Source organism: Oncorhynchus masou, unplaced genomic scaffold (assembly GCF_036934945.1).
Source record: "Oncorhynchus masou masou isolate Uvic2021 unplaced genomic scaffold, UVic_Omas_1.1 unplaced_scaffold_660, whole genome shotgun sequence".
NCBI classification, from domain to species: Eukaryota; Metazoa; Chordata; class Actinopteri; order Salmoniformes; family Salmonidae; genus Oncorhynchus; species Oncorhynchus masou.
The window spans coordinates 62,501-77,500 of NW_027013042.1; the positions used below are offsets into that span (position 1 = coordinate 62,501).

General features: G+C 46.1%; 1 protein-coding gene across 1 annotated transcript in view; it reads left to right on the forward strand.

Moving 5' to 3' along the window:
* The window catches only part of LOC135536756 (dedicator of cytokinesis protein 1-like), a 94,315-nt gene that overhangs the window by 52,970 nt on the left and 26,345 nt on the right, over positions 1–15,000 (forward strand). The window contains exon 5 of the mRNA XM_064963002.1: positions 11,424–11,561. Coding sequence (XP_064819074.1) covers positions 11,424–11,561 — 138 coding nt within the window. The remainder of the gene's footprint in view (positions 1–11,423; positions 11,562–15,000) is intronic.

Consider the following 15,000-nt stretch of genomic DNA (forward strand, 5'->3'; position numbering starts at 1 on the left):
TAATCAACAAGCATGCGTATTTTATTATTGGATTTTATTTTTAATTCATAACTTTAACAATATTTGTTTGTTTTTTATATAAACAAAGGAACAGTTGTATGTTCAAACCTGGGGATGGAGGAAGTAAAAGGGGGAGGAGCTATACTATCGGTTGTAATATTCGACTCGTTTCTTAGAGAGACTTCCTGCAGAGCAGTGGTTTTTCTAACCTCTCCTTGGTGACCCCCTGACGTTTTACAATGTTGTTGGTGCTCTGAACTATCTCATCTGATCCACCTGATCAAGGGCTTGGTGATTTAGCTGACGAGTTGAATCAGGTGCTCTGGAATAGATCCAACATGTGGATGGCTTGGTGTCCCTGAGGAGACGACAAATCCCTGCTATAAGGCACCATCACCTAACTGTACTTAAACCATTGGCTGTAGGGACACTCAGCCTGTAGGGAGACTCAGCCTGTAGGGAGACTCAGCCTGTAGGGAAACTCAGCCTGTTATAAAGTCAAACACGATCTGTTACCAGAGCCTCCTGGCTGTAGAAAAACTAACTCTCCAAGATGATTGGCTGTAGGGACACTCAGCCTGTTATAAAGTCAAACACGATCTGTTACCAGAGCCTCCTGGCTGTAGAAAAACTAACTCTCCAAGATGATTGGCTGTAGGGACACTCAGCCTGTTATAAAGTCAAACACAATGCGTTACCAGAGCCTCCTGGCTGTAGAAAAACTAACTCTCCAAGATGATTGGCTGTAGGGACACTCAGCCTGTTATAAAGTCAAACACGATGCGTTACCAGAGCCTCCTGGCTGTAGAAAAACTAACTCTCCAAGATGATTGGCTGTAGGGACACTCAGCCTGTTATAAAGTCAAACACGATCCGTTAACAGAGCCTCCAAAGTCCCTTTATTTCATGTTTAATGTTCTGAGGTTGGTTCTCCATAGTGACGGGACAAAGAAATGTGTCTGTGGCCTGAGATTTACAAGGGGCGTGGGGCCATAACATCTTCAGACCCACACATCTCTCCTCCTCTGTTGGGATTGAGAGATAATTTGTAGGGTTGTGGTCTCCTGTAACCTGACCTGATCAGAACAGTCATGACACCAATGACAGGTCATTGTTAAAAAATAGAAAAGAGTAGAGGGCCTAGAGAGCTGCCCTGCGGTACACCACATTTTAAATGTTTGACATTAGAGAAGCTTCCATTAAAGAACACCCTCTGAGTTCTATTAGATAGATTGCTCTGAATCCATGGTATGGCTGAAGGTTGAAAAGCCGTTAACACAATAGAAAACCATCTAAACTACATCTCAATAGAAAACCATCTAAACTACATCTCACTACATCTCAATAGAAAACCATCTAAACTACATCTCACTACATCTCAATAGAAAACCATCTAAACTACATCTCAATAGAAAACCATCTAAACTACATCTCACTACATCTCAATAGAAAACCATCTAAACTACATCTCACTACATCTCAATAGAAAACCTTCTAAACTACATCTCACTACATCTCAATAGAAAACCGTCTAAACTACATCTCACTACATCTCAATAGAAAACCATCTAAACTACATCTCACTACATCTCAATAGAAAACCATCTAAACTACATCTCAATAGAAAACCATCTACATTTACATTTACATTTAAGTCATTTAGCAGACGCTCTTATCCAGAGCGACTTACAAATCTAAACTACATCTCACTACATCTCAATAGAAAACCATCTAAACTACATCTCAATAGAAAACCATCTCAACTACATCTCAATAGAAAACCATCTCAACTACATCTCAATAGAAAACAATCTCAACTACATCTCACTACATCTCAATAGAAAACCATTTATTTTTTAATTGATTTCACCTTTATTTAACCAGGTAGGCTAGTTGAGAACACCTTTATTTAACCAGGTAGGCTAGTTGAGAATACCTTTATTTAACCAGGGAGGCAAGTTGAGAACAAGTTCTCATTTGCAACTGCTACCTGGCCAAGATAAGGCAAAGCAGTTCGACACATACAACAACACAGAGTTACACATGGAATAAACAAGTCATACAGTCGATAATACAGTAGAACAAAAGAAAACAAAAAGTCTATATACAGTGAGTGCAAATGAGGTAAGTTAAGGGAATTAAGGCAATAAATAGGCCATGGAGGCAAAGTAAATACAATATAGCAATTAGATGTGCAGAAGATGAATGTGCAAGTAGAGATACTGGGGTGCAAAGGAGCAAGATAAATAAATAAATACAGTATGGGGATGAGGTAGTTGGATGGGCTGTTTACAGATGGGCTATGTACAGGTGCAGTGATCTGTGAGCTGCTCTGACAGCGGGTGCCTAAAGCTAGTGAGGGAGATATGAGTCTCCAGCGAGATTTTTGCAGAGATTTTTGCAGTTCGTTCCAGTCGTTGGCAGCAGAGTGCTGGAAGGAAAGACGACCAAAGGAGGAATTGGCTTTGGGGGTGACCAGTGAGATATACATGCTGGAGCGCGTGCTACGAGTAGGTGCTGCTATGGTGACCAGTGAGCGAAGATAAGGCGGGGCTTTAACTAGCAGAGACTTGTAGATAACCTGTAGCCAGTGGGTTTGGCGACGAGTATGAAGCGAGGGCCAACCAACGAGAGCGTACAGGTCGCAATGGTGGGTAGAATATGGGGCTTTGGTGACAAAACGGATGCCACTGTGATAGACTGCATCCAATTTGCTGAGTAGGGTGTTGGAGGCTATTTTGTAAATGACATCACCGAAGTCTAGGATCGGTAGGATGGTCAGTTTTACGAGGGTAAGTTTGGCAGCATGAGTGAAGGATGCTTTGTTGCCGAAATAGGAAGCCGATTCTAGATTTAACTTTGAATTGGAGATGTTTGATGTGAGTCTGGAAGGAGAGTTTACAGTCTAACCAGACACCTAGGTATTTGTAGTTGTCCACGTATTCTAAGTCAGAGCCGTCCAGATCTAACAGTACAGGTCCCACAATCTTCTCATTATCTATTTCTTTCAACCAATCATCAGTCATTTGTGTCGGTACCATACACATTGAGTGCTCTTCTCTCTAAGCTTTAAGTCTTGTTCATTTTGAAAGAAATAACGTTGAATTTGGTCAAACACCATTTGTTCAGCAGTTTGCTAAGAGCTGGCAGCAGGCTGATAAGTTTGCTCTTAGAACCAGTGAAGGCAGCTTTAACACTCTTGGGTGGCGGAATGACTTTGGCTTCCCTCCAGGCCGGAGGACAAAGACTTTACTCCCGGCTCAGATTAAAGATATGACAGATAGGAGTGGCTATAGAGTCAGATACCATCCTCAGTAGGAGTGGCTATAGAGTCAGTAGGAGTGGCTATAGAGTCAGATACCATCCTCAGTAGGAGTGGCTATAGAGTCAGATACCATCCTCAGTAGGAGTGGCTATAGAGTCAGATACCATCCTCAGTAGGAGTGGCTATAGAGTCAGTAGGAGTGGCTATAGAGACAGTGGGAGTGGCTATAGAGTCAGATACCATCCTCAGTAGGAGTGGCTATAGAGTCAGCCACCATCCTCAGTAGGAGTGGCTATAGAGTCAGATACCATCCTCAGTAGGAGTGGGTATAGAGTCAGCTACCATCCTCAGTAGGAGTGGCTATAGAGTCAGCTACCATCCTCAGTAGGAGTGGCTATAGAGTCAGATACCATCCTCAGTAGGAGTGGCTATAGAGTCAGATACCATCCTCAGTAGGAGTGGCTATAGAGTCAGTAGGAGTGGCTATAGAGTCAGATACCATCCTCAGTAGGAGTGGCTATAGAGACAGTAGGAGTGGCTATAGAGTCAGATACCATCCTCAGTAGGAGTGGCTATAGAGTCAGATACCATCCTCAGTAGGAGTGGCTATAGAGTCAGATACCATCCTCAGTAGGAGTGGCTATAGAGTCAGTAGGAGTGGCTATAGAGACAGTAGGAGTGGCTATAGAGCCAGATACCATCCTCAGTAGGAGTGGCTATAGAGACAGTAGGAGTGGCTATAGAGTCAGATACCATCCTCAGTAGGAGTGGCTATAGAGTCAGATACCATCCTCAGTAGGAGTGGCTATAGAGTCAGATACCATCCTCAGTAGGAGTGGCTATAGAGTCAGATACCATCCTCAGTAGGAGTGGCTATAGAGTCAGATACCATCCTCAGTAGGAGTGGCTATAGAGTCAGATACCATCCTCAGTAGGAGTGGCTATAGAGTCAGATACCATCCTCAGTAGGAGTGGCTATAGAGTCAGTAGGAGTGGCTATAGAGACAGTAGGAGTGGCTATAGAGTCAGATACCATCCTCAGTAGGAGTGGCTATAGAGTCAGATACCATCCTCAGTAGGAGTGGCTATAGAGTCAGTAGGAGTGGCTATAGAGTCAGTAGGAGTGGCTATAGAGACAGTAGGAGTGGCTATAGAGACAGTAGGAGTGGCTATAGAGTCAGATACCATCCTCAGTAGGAGTGGCCATAGAGTCAGATACCATCCTCAGTAGGAGTGGCTATAGAGTCAGATACCATCCTCAGTAGGAGTGGCTATAGAGACAGATACCATCCTCAGTAGGAGTGGCTATAGAGTCAGTAGGAGTGGCTATAGAGTCAGATACCATCCTCAGTAGGAGTGGCTATAGAGACAGTAGGAGTGGCTATAGAGTCAGATACCATCCTCAGTAGGAGTGGCTATAGAGTCAGATACCATCCTCAGTAGGAGTGGCTATAGAGTCAGATACCATCCTCAGTAGGAGTGGCTATAGAGTCAGTAGGAGTGGCTATAGAGACAGTAGGAGTGGCTATAGAGCCAGATACCATCCTCAGTAGGAGTGGCTATAGAGACAGTAGGAGTGGCTATAGAGTCAGATACCATCCTCAGTAGGAGTGGCTATAGAGTCAGATACCATCCTCAGTAGGAGTGGCTATAGAGTCAGATACCATCCTCAGTAGGAGTGGCTATAGAGTCAGATACCATCCTCAGTAGGAGTGGCTATAGAGTCAGATACCATCCTCAGTAGGAGTGGCTATAGAGTCAGATACCATCCTCAGTAGGAGTGGCTATAGAGTCAGATACCATCCTCAGTAGGAGTGGCTATAGAGTCAGTAGGAGTGGCTATAGAGACAGTAGGAGTGGCTATAGAGTCAGATACCATCCTCAGTAGGAGTGGCTATAGAGTCAGTAGGAGTGGCTATAGAGACAGTAGGAGTGGCTATAGAGTCAGTAGGAGTGGCTATAGAGACAGTAGGACTGGCTATAGAGTCAGCTACCATCCTCAGTAGGAGTGGCTATAGAGTCAGATACCATCCTCAGTAGGAGTGGCTATAGAGTCAGATACCATCCTCAGTAGGAGTGGCTATAGAGTCAGTAGGAGTGGCTATAGAGTCAGATACCATCCTCAGTAGGAGTGGCTATAGAGTCAGTAGGAGTGGCTATAGAGACAGTAGGAGTGGCTATAGAGTCAGATACCATCCTCAGTAGGAGTGGCTATAGAGTCAGTAGGAGTGGCTATAGAGTCAGATACCATCCTCAGTAGGAGTGGCTATAGAGTCAGTAGGAGTGGCTATAGAGACAGTAGGAGTGGCTATAGAGTCAGATACCATCCTCAGTAGGAGTGGCTATAGAGTCAGTAGGAGTGGCTATAGAGTCAGTAGGAGTGGCTATAGAGTCAGTAGGAGTGGCTATAGAGTCAGTAGGAGTGGCTATAGAGTCAGCTACCATCCTCAGTAGGAGTGGCTATAGAGACAGTAGGAGTGGCTATAGAGACAGATACCATCCTCAGTAGGAGTGGCTATAGAGTCAGTAGGAGTGGCTATAGAGTCAGTAGGAGTGGCTATAGAGTCAGATACCATCCTCAGTAGGAGTGGCTATAGAGTCAGCCACCATCCTCAGTAGGAGTGGCTATAGAGACAGTAGGAGTGGCTATAGAGTCAGCTACCATCCTCAGTAGGAGTGGCTATAGAGTCAGTAGGAGTGGCTATAGAGTCAGTAGGAGTGGCTATAGAGTCAGTAGGAGTGGCTATAGAGTCAGTAGGAGTGGCTATAGAGTCAGTAGGAGTGGCTATAGAGTCAGATACCATCCTCAGTAGGAGTGGCTATAGAGTCAGCCACCATCCTCAGTAGGAGTGGCTATAGAGACAGTAGGAGTGGCTATAGAGTCAGTAGGAGTGGCTATAGAGTCAGTAGGAGTGGCTATAGAGTCAGTAGGAGTGGCTATAGAGTCAGTAGGAGTGGCTATAGAGTCAGTAGGAGTGGCTATAGAGTCAGTAGGAGTGGCTATAGAGTCAGATACCATCCTCAGTAGGAGTGGCTATAGAGTCAGCCACCATCCTCAGTAGGAGTGGCTATAGAGTCAGCTACCATCCTCAGTAGGAGTGGCTATAGAGTCAGATACCATCCTCAGTAGGAGTGGCTATAGAGACAGTAGGAGTGGCTATAGAGACAGTAGGAGTGGCTATAGAGACAGATACCATCCTCAGTAGGAGTGGCTATAGAGTCAGATACCATCCTCAGTAGGAGTGGCTATAGAGTCAGTAGGAGTGGCTATAGAGTCAGTAGGAGTGGCTATAGAGACAGTAGGAGTGGCTATAGAGACAGTAGGAGTGGCTATAGAGACAGATGCCATCCTCAGTAGGAGTGGCTATAGAGACAGATACCATCCTCAGTAGGAGTGGCTATAGAGACAGTAGGAGTGACTATAGAGACAGTAGGAGTGGCTATAGAGAAAGTAGGAGTGGCTATAGAGACAGTAGGAGTGACTATAGAGTCAGATGCCATCCTCAGTAGGAGTGGCTATAGAGACAGTAGGAGTGGCTATAGAGTCAGATACCATCCTCAGTAGGAGTGGCTATAGAGTCAGCCACCATCCTCAGTTGGAGTGGCTATAGAGACAGTAGGAGTGGCTATAGAGTCAGCTACCATCCTCAGTAGGAGTGGCTATAGAGACAGTAGGAGTGGCTATAGAGTCAGATACCATCCTCAGTAGGAGTGGCTATAGAGTCAGCCACCATCCTCAGTTGGAGTGGCTATAGAGACAGTAGGAGTGGCTATAGAGTCAGCTACCATCCTCAGTAGGAGTGGCTATAGAGACAGTAAGAGTGGCTATAGAGACAGTAGGAGTGACTATAGAGTCAGCTACCATCCTCAGTAGGAGTGGCTATAGAGTCAGTAGGAGTGGCTATAGAGTCAGTAGGAGTGGCTATAGTCAGCTACCATCCTCAGTAGGAGTGGCTATAGAGACAGTAGGAGTGGCTATAGAGTCAGCTACCATCCTCAGTAGGAGTGGCTATAGAGTCAGTGGGAGTGGCTATAGAGTCAGTGGGAGTGGCTATAGAGTCAGTAGGAGTGGCTATAGAGTCAGATACCATCCTCAGTAGGAGTGGCTATAGAGTCAGCTACCATCCTCAGTAGGAGTGGCTATAGAGTCAGTAGGAGTGGCTATAGAGTCAGTAGGAGTGGCTATAGAGTCAGTAGGAGTGGCTATAGAGTCAGTAGGAGTGGCTATAGAGTCAGTAGGAGTGGCTATAGAGTCAGATACCATCCTCAGTAGGAGTGGCTATAGAGTCAGCCACCATCCTCAGTAGGAGTGGCTATAGAGACAGTAGGAGTGGCTATAGAGTCAGTAGGAGTGGCTATAGAGTCAGTAGGAGTGGCTATAGAGTCAGATACCATCCTCAGTAGGAGTGGCTATAGAGTCAGCCACCATCCTCAGTAGGAGTGGCTATAGAGACAGTAGGAGTGGCTATAGAGTCAGTAGGAGTGGCTATAGAGTCAGTAGGAGTGGCTATAGAGCCAGCTTCCATCCTCAGTAGGAGTGGCTATAGAGTCAGTAGGAGTGGCTATAGAGTCAGTAGGAGTGGCTATAGAGTCAGTAGGAGTGGCTATAGAGTCAGAAGGAGTGGCTATAGAGTCAGTAGGAGTGGCTATAGAGTCAGCCACCATCCTCAGTAGCTTTCCATCTAAGTTGTCAATGTCAGGAGTTTTGTCATTATTGATCAATAAAAAAAAAATCTACCTCTCCCACACAAACTTTACAACATTAAAATATGCAAAGCTTTTCTTTCATCATTTGTATTATTTATGCATGACTATGAAGGCTCGCTGTTCGTTGTTGGCATTTCCTGCCGACATTTTCCCACGTTGCCAATGAAGTCATCATTAAAATAATTGGTAACATCAAATGGTTTTGTGATAAGCCATCTGGTTCGCTGAAAGATGGAGTTGAATTTTGTCTTTCTGCCCATAATGTCATTTAAAGTTCTCCGAAGTTGTTTTCCATCATTCTTTATATCGTTGATCTTGGCTTCATAATACAGTCTCTTCTTTTTGTTGAGTTTCGTCTCATCATTTCTCCATTTGCCAGTCAGATGTACATCCAGACTTATTAGCCACTTGTCCTGTGTCAGTCCCGTGTCAGTCCCGTGTCAGTCCTGTGTCAGTCCCGTGCCAGTCCCATGCCAGTCCAGTGCCAGTCCCGTGTCAGTCCCGTGCCAGTCCCGTGTCAGTCCTGCATCCATCCCGTGCCAGTCCCGTGTCAGTCCCGTGTCAGTCCCGTGTCAGTCCCGTGTCAGTCCCGTGTCAGTCCCGTGTCAGTCCCGTGTCAGTCCCGTGCCAGTCCCGTGTCAGTCCCGTGCCAGTCCCGTGTCAGTCCCGTGCCAGTCCCGTGTCAGTCCCGTGCCAGTCCCGTGCCAGTCCCGTGTCAGTCCCGTGCCAGTCCCGTGTACTCTTAGCTTTGCTGTGTCATGTAAAGGAGCAGTGTGATAACAGAGGAGAAACACACAGTGTGTCTAGAGAGTAGGAGCATGGGGCGGTGAGGTGACTATGGCAACCAGGCCTTCTACATTCTACCGGGGTTTTAATGAACACGGTCATGTTCCCTTGGCTTTCTCAGCAGGCGTGGGTTCTAAAGACACAGACACACACACACACACACACAAGTACACTCCCCCCCCCCCCCCCACACAAACACAAACAAGTACACCCCCCCCCACACACAAACACAAACAAGTACACTCCCACACACACACACACACCATGACTTACTGTGAGTTCGGACGTAATTAACAGTTCTAAGTCCGTGTCTATGGAGCATAATATACCACCTGACACCAGTAGGAGAGGAATGTTATGGAGTATAATATACCACCTGACACCAGTAGGAGAGGAATGTTATGGAGTATAATATACCACCTGACACCAGTAGGAGAGGAATGTTATGGAGTATAATATACCACCTGACACCAGTAGGAGGGGAATGTTATGGAGTATAATATACCACCTGACACCAGTAGGAGAGGAATGTTATGGAGTAGAATATACCACCTGACACCAGTAGGAGAGGAATGTTATGGAGTAGAATATACCACCTGACACCAGTAGGAGGGGAATGTTATGGAGTAGAATATATCACCTGACACCAGTAGGAGAGGAATGTTATGGAGTATAATATACCACCTGACACCAGTAGGAGAGGAATGTTATGGAGTAGAATATATCACCTGACACCAGTAGGAGAGGAATGTTATGGAGTATAATATACCACCTGACACCAGTAGGAGAGGAATGTTATGGAGTATAATATACCACCTGACACCAGTAGGAGAGGAATGTTATGGAGTAGAATATACCACCTGACACCAGTAGGAGAGGAATGTTATGGAGTATAATATATCACCTGACACCAGTAGGAGAGGAATGTTATGGAGTATAATATACCACCTGACACCAGTAGTAGATGAATGTTATGGAGTATAATATACCACCTGACACCAGTAGGAGAGGAATGTTATGGAGTATAATATACCACCTGACACCAGTAGGAGGGGAATGTTATGGAGTAGAATATACCACCTGACACCAGTAGGAGAGGAATGTTATGGAGTATAATATACCACCTGACACCAGTAGGAGAGGAATGTTATGGAGTAGAATATACCACCTGACACCAGTAGGAGAGGAATGTTATGGAGTATAATATACCACCTGACACCAGTAGGAGAGGAATGTTATGGAGTATAATATACCACCTGACACCAGTAGGAGAGGAATGTTATGGAGTATAATATACCACCTGACACCAGTAGGAGAGGAATGTTATGGAGTATAATATACCACCTGACACCAGTAGGAGGGGAATGTTATGGAGTAGAATATACCACCTGACACCAGTAGGAGAGGAATGTTATGGAGTATAATATACCACCTGACACCAGTAGGAGGGGAATGTTATGGAGTAGAATATACCACCTGACACCAGTAGGAGAGGAATGTTATGGAGTATAATATACCACCTGACACCAGTAGGAGAGGAATGTTATGGAGTATAATATACCACCTGACACCAGTAGGAGGGGAATGTTATGGAGTAGAATATACCACCTGACACCAGTAGGAGAGGAATGTTATGGAGTATAATATACCACCTGACACCAGTAGGAGGGGAATGTTATGGAGTAGAATATACCACCTGACACCAGTAGGAGGGGAATGTTATGGAGTATAATATACCACCTGACACCAGTAGGAGAGGAATGTTATGGAGTAGAATATACCACCTGACACCAGTAGGAGAGGAATGTTATGGAGTATAATATACCACCTGACACCAGTAGGAGAGGAATGTTATGGAGTATAATATACCACCTGACACCAGTAGGAGAGGAATGTTATGGAGCATAATATACCACCTGACACCAGTAGGAGAGGAATGTTATGGAGCATAATATACCACCTGACACCAGTAGGAGGGGAATGTTATGGAGTAGAATATACCACCTGACACCAGTAGGAGGGGAATGTTATGGAGTATAATATACCACCTGACACCAGTAGTAGAGGAATGTTATGGAGTAGAATATACCACCTGACACCAGTAGGAGGGGAATGTTATGGAGTATAATATACCACCTGACACCAGTAGGAGGGGAATGTTATGGAGTATAATATACCACCTGACACCAGTAGGAGAGGAATGTTATGGAGTATAATATACCACCTGACACCAGTAGGAGAGGAATGTTATGGAGTATAATATACCACCTGACACCAGTAGGAGAGGAATGTTATGGAGTATAATATACCACCTGACACCAGTAGGAGAGGAATGTTATGGAGTATAATATACCACCTGACACCAGTAGGAGAGGAATGTTATGGAGTATAATATACCACCTGACACCAGTAGGAGAGGAATGTTATGGAGTATAATATACCACCTGACACCAGTAGGAGAGGAATGTTATGGAGTTTTGTGTCCATTTTGTTGTGTTGTGGTCCCTTACTTGGCGCGTGTGTGTGCGTGTGTGTGTGTGTGTGTGTGTGTGTGTGTGTGTGTGTGTGTGTGTGTGTGTGTGTGTGTGTGTGTGTGTGTGTGTGTGTGTGTGTGTGTGTGTTCAAACCCCTTCAGATGACCGTTGTGATCATTGTGTGTTTCCAGATCCCTTACCTAGCTGATGGAGTTCGTATCCATGGAGAGAAAGTGACAGAGGCTCTGAGGCCTTTCCATGACCGCCTGGAGGCCTGCTTCAAACAGCTCAGAGAGAAAGTGGAGAAACAGTACGGAGTCAAGACACTGGTAATATCTCTCTCCTGTGCTCTCTCCTCCTCTCTCTATCTCTCTTCTCCTTCTCTCTCCTCCTCTCTCCACCTCTCTTCTCCTCTCTCCTCCTCTCTTCTCCTCTCTCCTCCTCTCTCCACCTCTCTTCTCCTCTCTCCACCTCTCTCCACCTCACTTCTCCATCTCTCTCTTCCTCCCCCCTTCTCTCTTCTCCTCTCTCCACCTCTCTCCTCATCTCTCCACCTCTCTTCTCCTCTCTCCTCCTCTCTTCTCCTTCTCTCTCCTCCTCTCTCCACCTCTCTTCTCCTCTCTCCTCCTCTCTCCAACTCTCTCCACCTCTCTTCTCCATCTCTCTCTTCCTCCCCCCTTCTCTCTTCTCCTCTCTCCACCTCTCTCCTCCTCTCTACACCTCTCTTCTCCTCTCTTCTCCTCTCTCCACCTCTCTCCACCTCTCTTCTCCTTCTCTCTCCTCCTCTCTCCACCTCTCTTCTCCTCCTCTCTCCCCCTCCTCTCTCCCCCTCTCCTATCTTCTCTCTCCTCCTCTCTTCTTCTCTCTCCTCTCCTCTCTCCTCCTCTCTCCTCCTCTCTTCTCCTCTCGTCTCCTCTCTTCTCCTCTCATCTCCTCTTTCCTATGCACTCTTCTCCATTCTCCTCTTCTCCTCTCTCTTCTCCTCTCTCCTATGCTCTCATCTCCTCTCTTATCCGCTCTCCTCTCTTCTCATCTCCGCTCTCTTCTCCTCACTTCTCATCTCTCCTCTTCTCCTCACTTCTCATCTCTCCTCTTCTCCTCTCTCTTCTCCTCTCTCCTATGCTCTCATCTCCTCTCTTATCCGCTCTCCTCTCTTCTCATCTCCGCTCTCTTCTCCTCTTTTCTCATCTCTCCTCTTCTCCTCACTTCTCATCTCTCCTCTTCTCCTCTCTCTTCTCCTCTCTCCTATGCTCTCATCTCCTCTCTTATCCGCTCTCCTCTCTTCTCATCTCCGCTCTCTTCTCCTCTCTTCTCATCTCTCCTCTTCTCCACTCTCTTCTCCTCTCTTCTCTCCTCTTCTCTGTTCTCCTCTTCTTCCTTCTACTCCTTTCTCCTCTCTTCTCATCTCTCCTCTTCTCCTCTCTTCTCATCTCTCCTCTTCTCTGTTCTCCTCTTCTCCTCTCTCCTCTGTTCTCCTCTTCTCCCTTCTCCTCCTCTCTTCTCCTCTCCTTTCTTCCTCTCTACTTCTCCTCTTTCTCTGTCCTAATTCCTCCTCTCCTCTCATCTCATCCTACTCTCTCCTACTCATTTTAAATTGACATGTTAGTAATTTAGCAGACACTCTTAGCCAGAGCCACTTACAGTTAATGCATTCATTTCCAGATAGCTAGGTGGAACAACTACATATCACAGTTAGTGCATTCATCTCCAGATAGCCTGGTGTAACAACTACATATCACAGTTAGTGCATTCATTTCCAGATAGCTAGGTGTAACAACTACATATCACAGTTAGTGCATTCATCTCCAGATAGCTAGGTGGAACAACCACATATCACAGTTAGTGCATTCATCTCCAGATAGCCTGGTCGAACAACCACATATCACAGTTAGTGCATTCATCTCCAGATAGCTAGGTGGAACAACCACATATCACAGTTAGTGCATTCATTTCCAGATAGCTAGGTGTAACAACTACATATCACAGTTTAGTGCATTCATCTCCAGATAGCCTGGTGTAACAACTACATATCACAGTTAGTGCATTCATCTCCAGATAGCCTGGTCGAACAACCACATATCACAGTTAGTGCATTCATTTCCAGATAGCTAGGTGTAACAACTACATATCACAGTTAGTGCATTCATCTCCAGATAGCCTGGTGTAACAACTACATATCACAGTTAGTGCATTCATCTCCAGATAGCTAGGTGGAACAACCACATATCACAGTTAGTGCATTCATTTCCAGATAGCTAGGTGTAACAACTACATATCACAGTTAGTGCATTCATCTCCAGATAGCCTGGTGTAACAACTACATATCACAGTTAGTGCATTCATCTCCAGATAGCCTGGTGTAACAACTACATATCACAGTTAGTGCATTCATTTCCAGATAGCTAGGTGTAACAACTACATATCACAGTTAGTGCATTCATCTCCAGATAGCCTGGTGTAACAACTACATATCACAGTTAGTGCATTCATCTCCAGATAGCTAGGTGGAACAACCACATATCACAGTTAGTGCATTCATCTCCAGATAGCCAGGTGGAACAACCACATATCACAGTTAGTGCATTCATCGCCAGATAGCAAGGTGGAACAACTACATATCACAGTTAGTGCATTCATCTTAAGGTGTCTTGGTCAGACAACCACATATCACAGGCATAGAAAGTAGATTTTCCCTCAATAACGTAGCTGTCAGTAGAGTCCGAGCTGTCAGTAGAGTCTGAGCTGTCAGAGCTGTCAGTAGAGTCCGAGCTGTCAGTAGAGTCCGAGCTTTCAGTAGAGTCCGAGCTGTCAGTAGAGTCCGAGCTGTCAGTAGAGTCCGAGCTGTCAGTAGAGTCCGAGCTGTCAGTAGAGTCCGAGCTATCAGTAGAGTCCGAGCTGTCAGAGCTGTCAGTAGAGTCCGAGCTGTCAGTAGAGTCCGAGCTGTCAGTAGAGTCCGAGCTGTCAGTAGAGTCCGAGCTGTCAGTAGAGTCCGAGCTGTCAGTAGAGTCCGAGCTGTCAGTAGAGTCCGAGCTGTCAGTAGAGTCCGAGCTGTCAGAGCTGTCAGTAGAGTCAGAGCTGTCAGTAGAGTCCGAGCTGTCAGAGCTGTCAGTAGAGTCCGAGCCGTCAGTAGAGTCCGAGCCGTCAGTAGAGTCCGAGCCGTCAGTAGAGTCCGAGCCGTCAGTAGAGTCCGAGCCGTCAGTAGAGTCCGAGCCGTCAGTAGAGTCCGAGCCGTCAGAAGAGTCCGAGCCGTCAGTAGAGTCCGAGCCGTCAGTAGAGTCCGAGCCGTCAGAAGAGTCCGAGCCGTCAGTAGAGTCCGAGCTGTCAGTAGAGTCCGAGCTGTCAGAAGTTTCGAGCTGTCAGTAGAGTCCGAGCTGTCAGTAGAGTCCGAGCTGTCAGTAGAGTCCGAGCTGTCAGTAGAGTCCGAGCTGTCAGTAGAGTCCGAGCTGTCAGTAGAGTCCGAGCTGTCAGTAGAGTCAGAGCTGTCAGTAGAGTCCGAGCTGTCAGTAGAGTCCGAGCCGTCAGAAGAGTCCGAGCCGTCAGTAGAGTCCGAGCCGTCAGTAGAGTCCGACCTGTCAGAAGAGTCCGAGCTGTCAGTAGAGTCCGAGCTGTCAGAGCTGTCAGTAGAGTCCGAGCTGTCAGTAGAGTCCGAGCTGTCAGAAGTTTCCGAGCTGTCAGTAGAGTCCGAGCTGTCAGTAGAGTCCGAGCTGTCAGTAGAGTCCGAGCTGTCAGTAGAGTCCGAGCTGTCAGTAGAGTCCGAGCTGTCAGTAG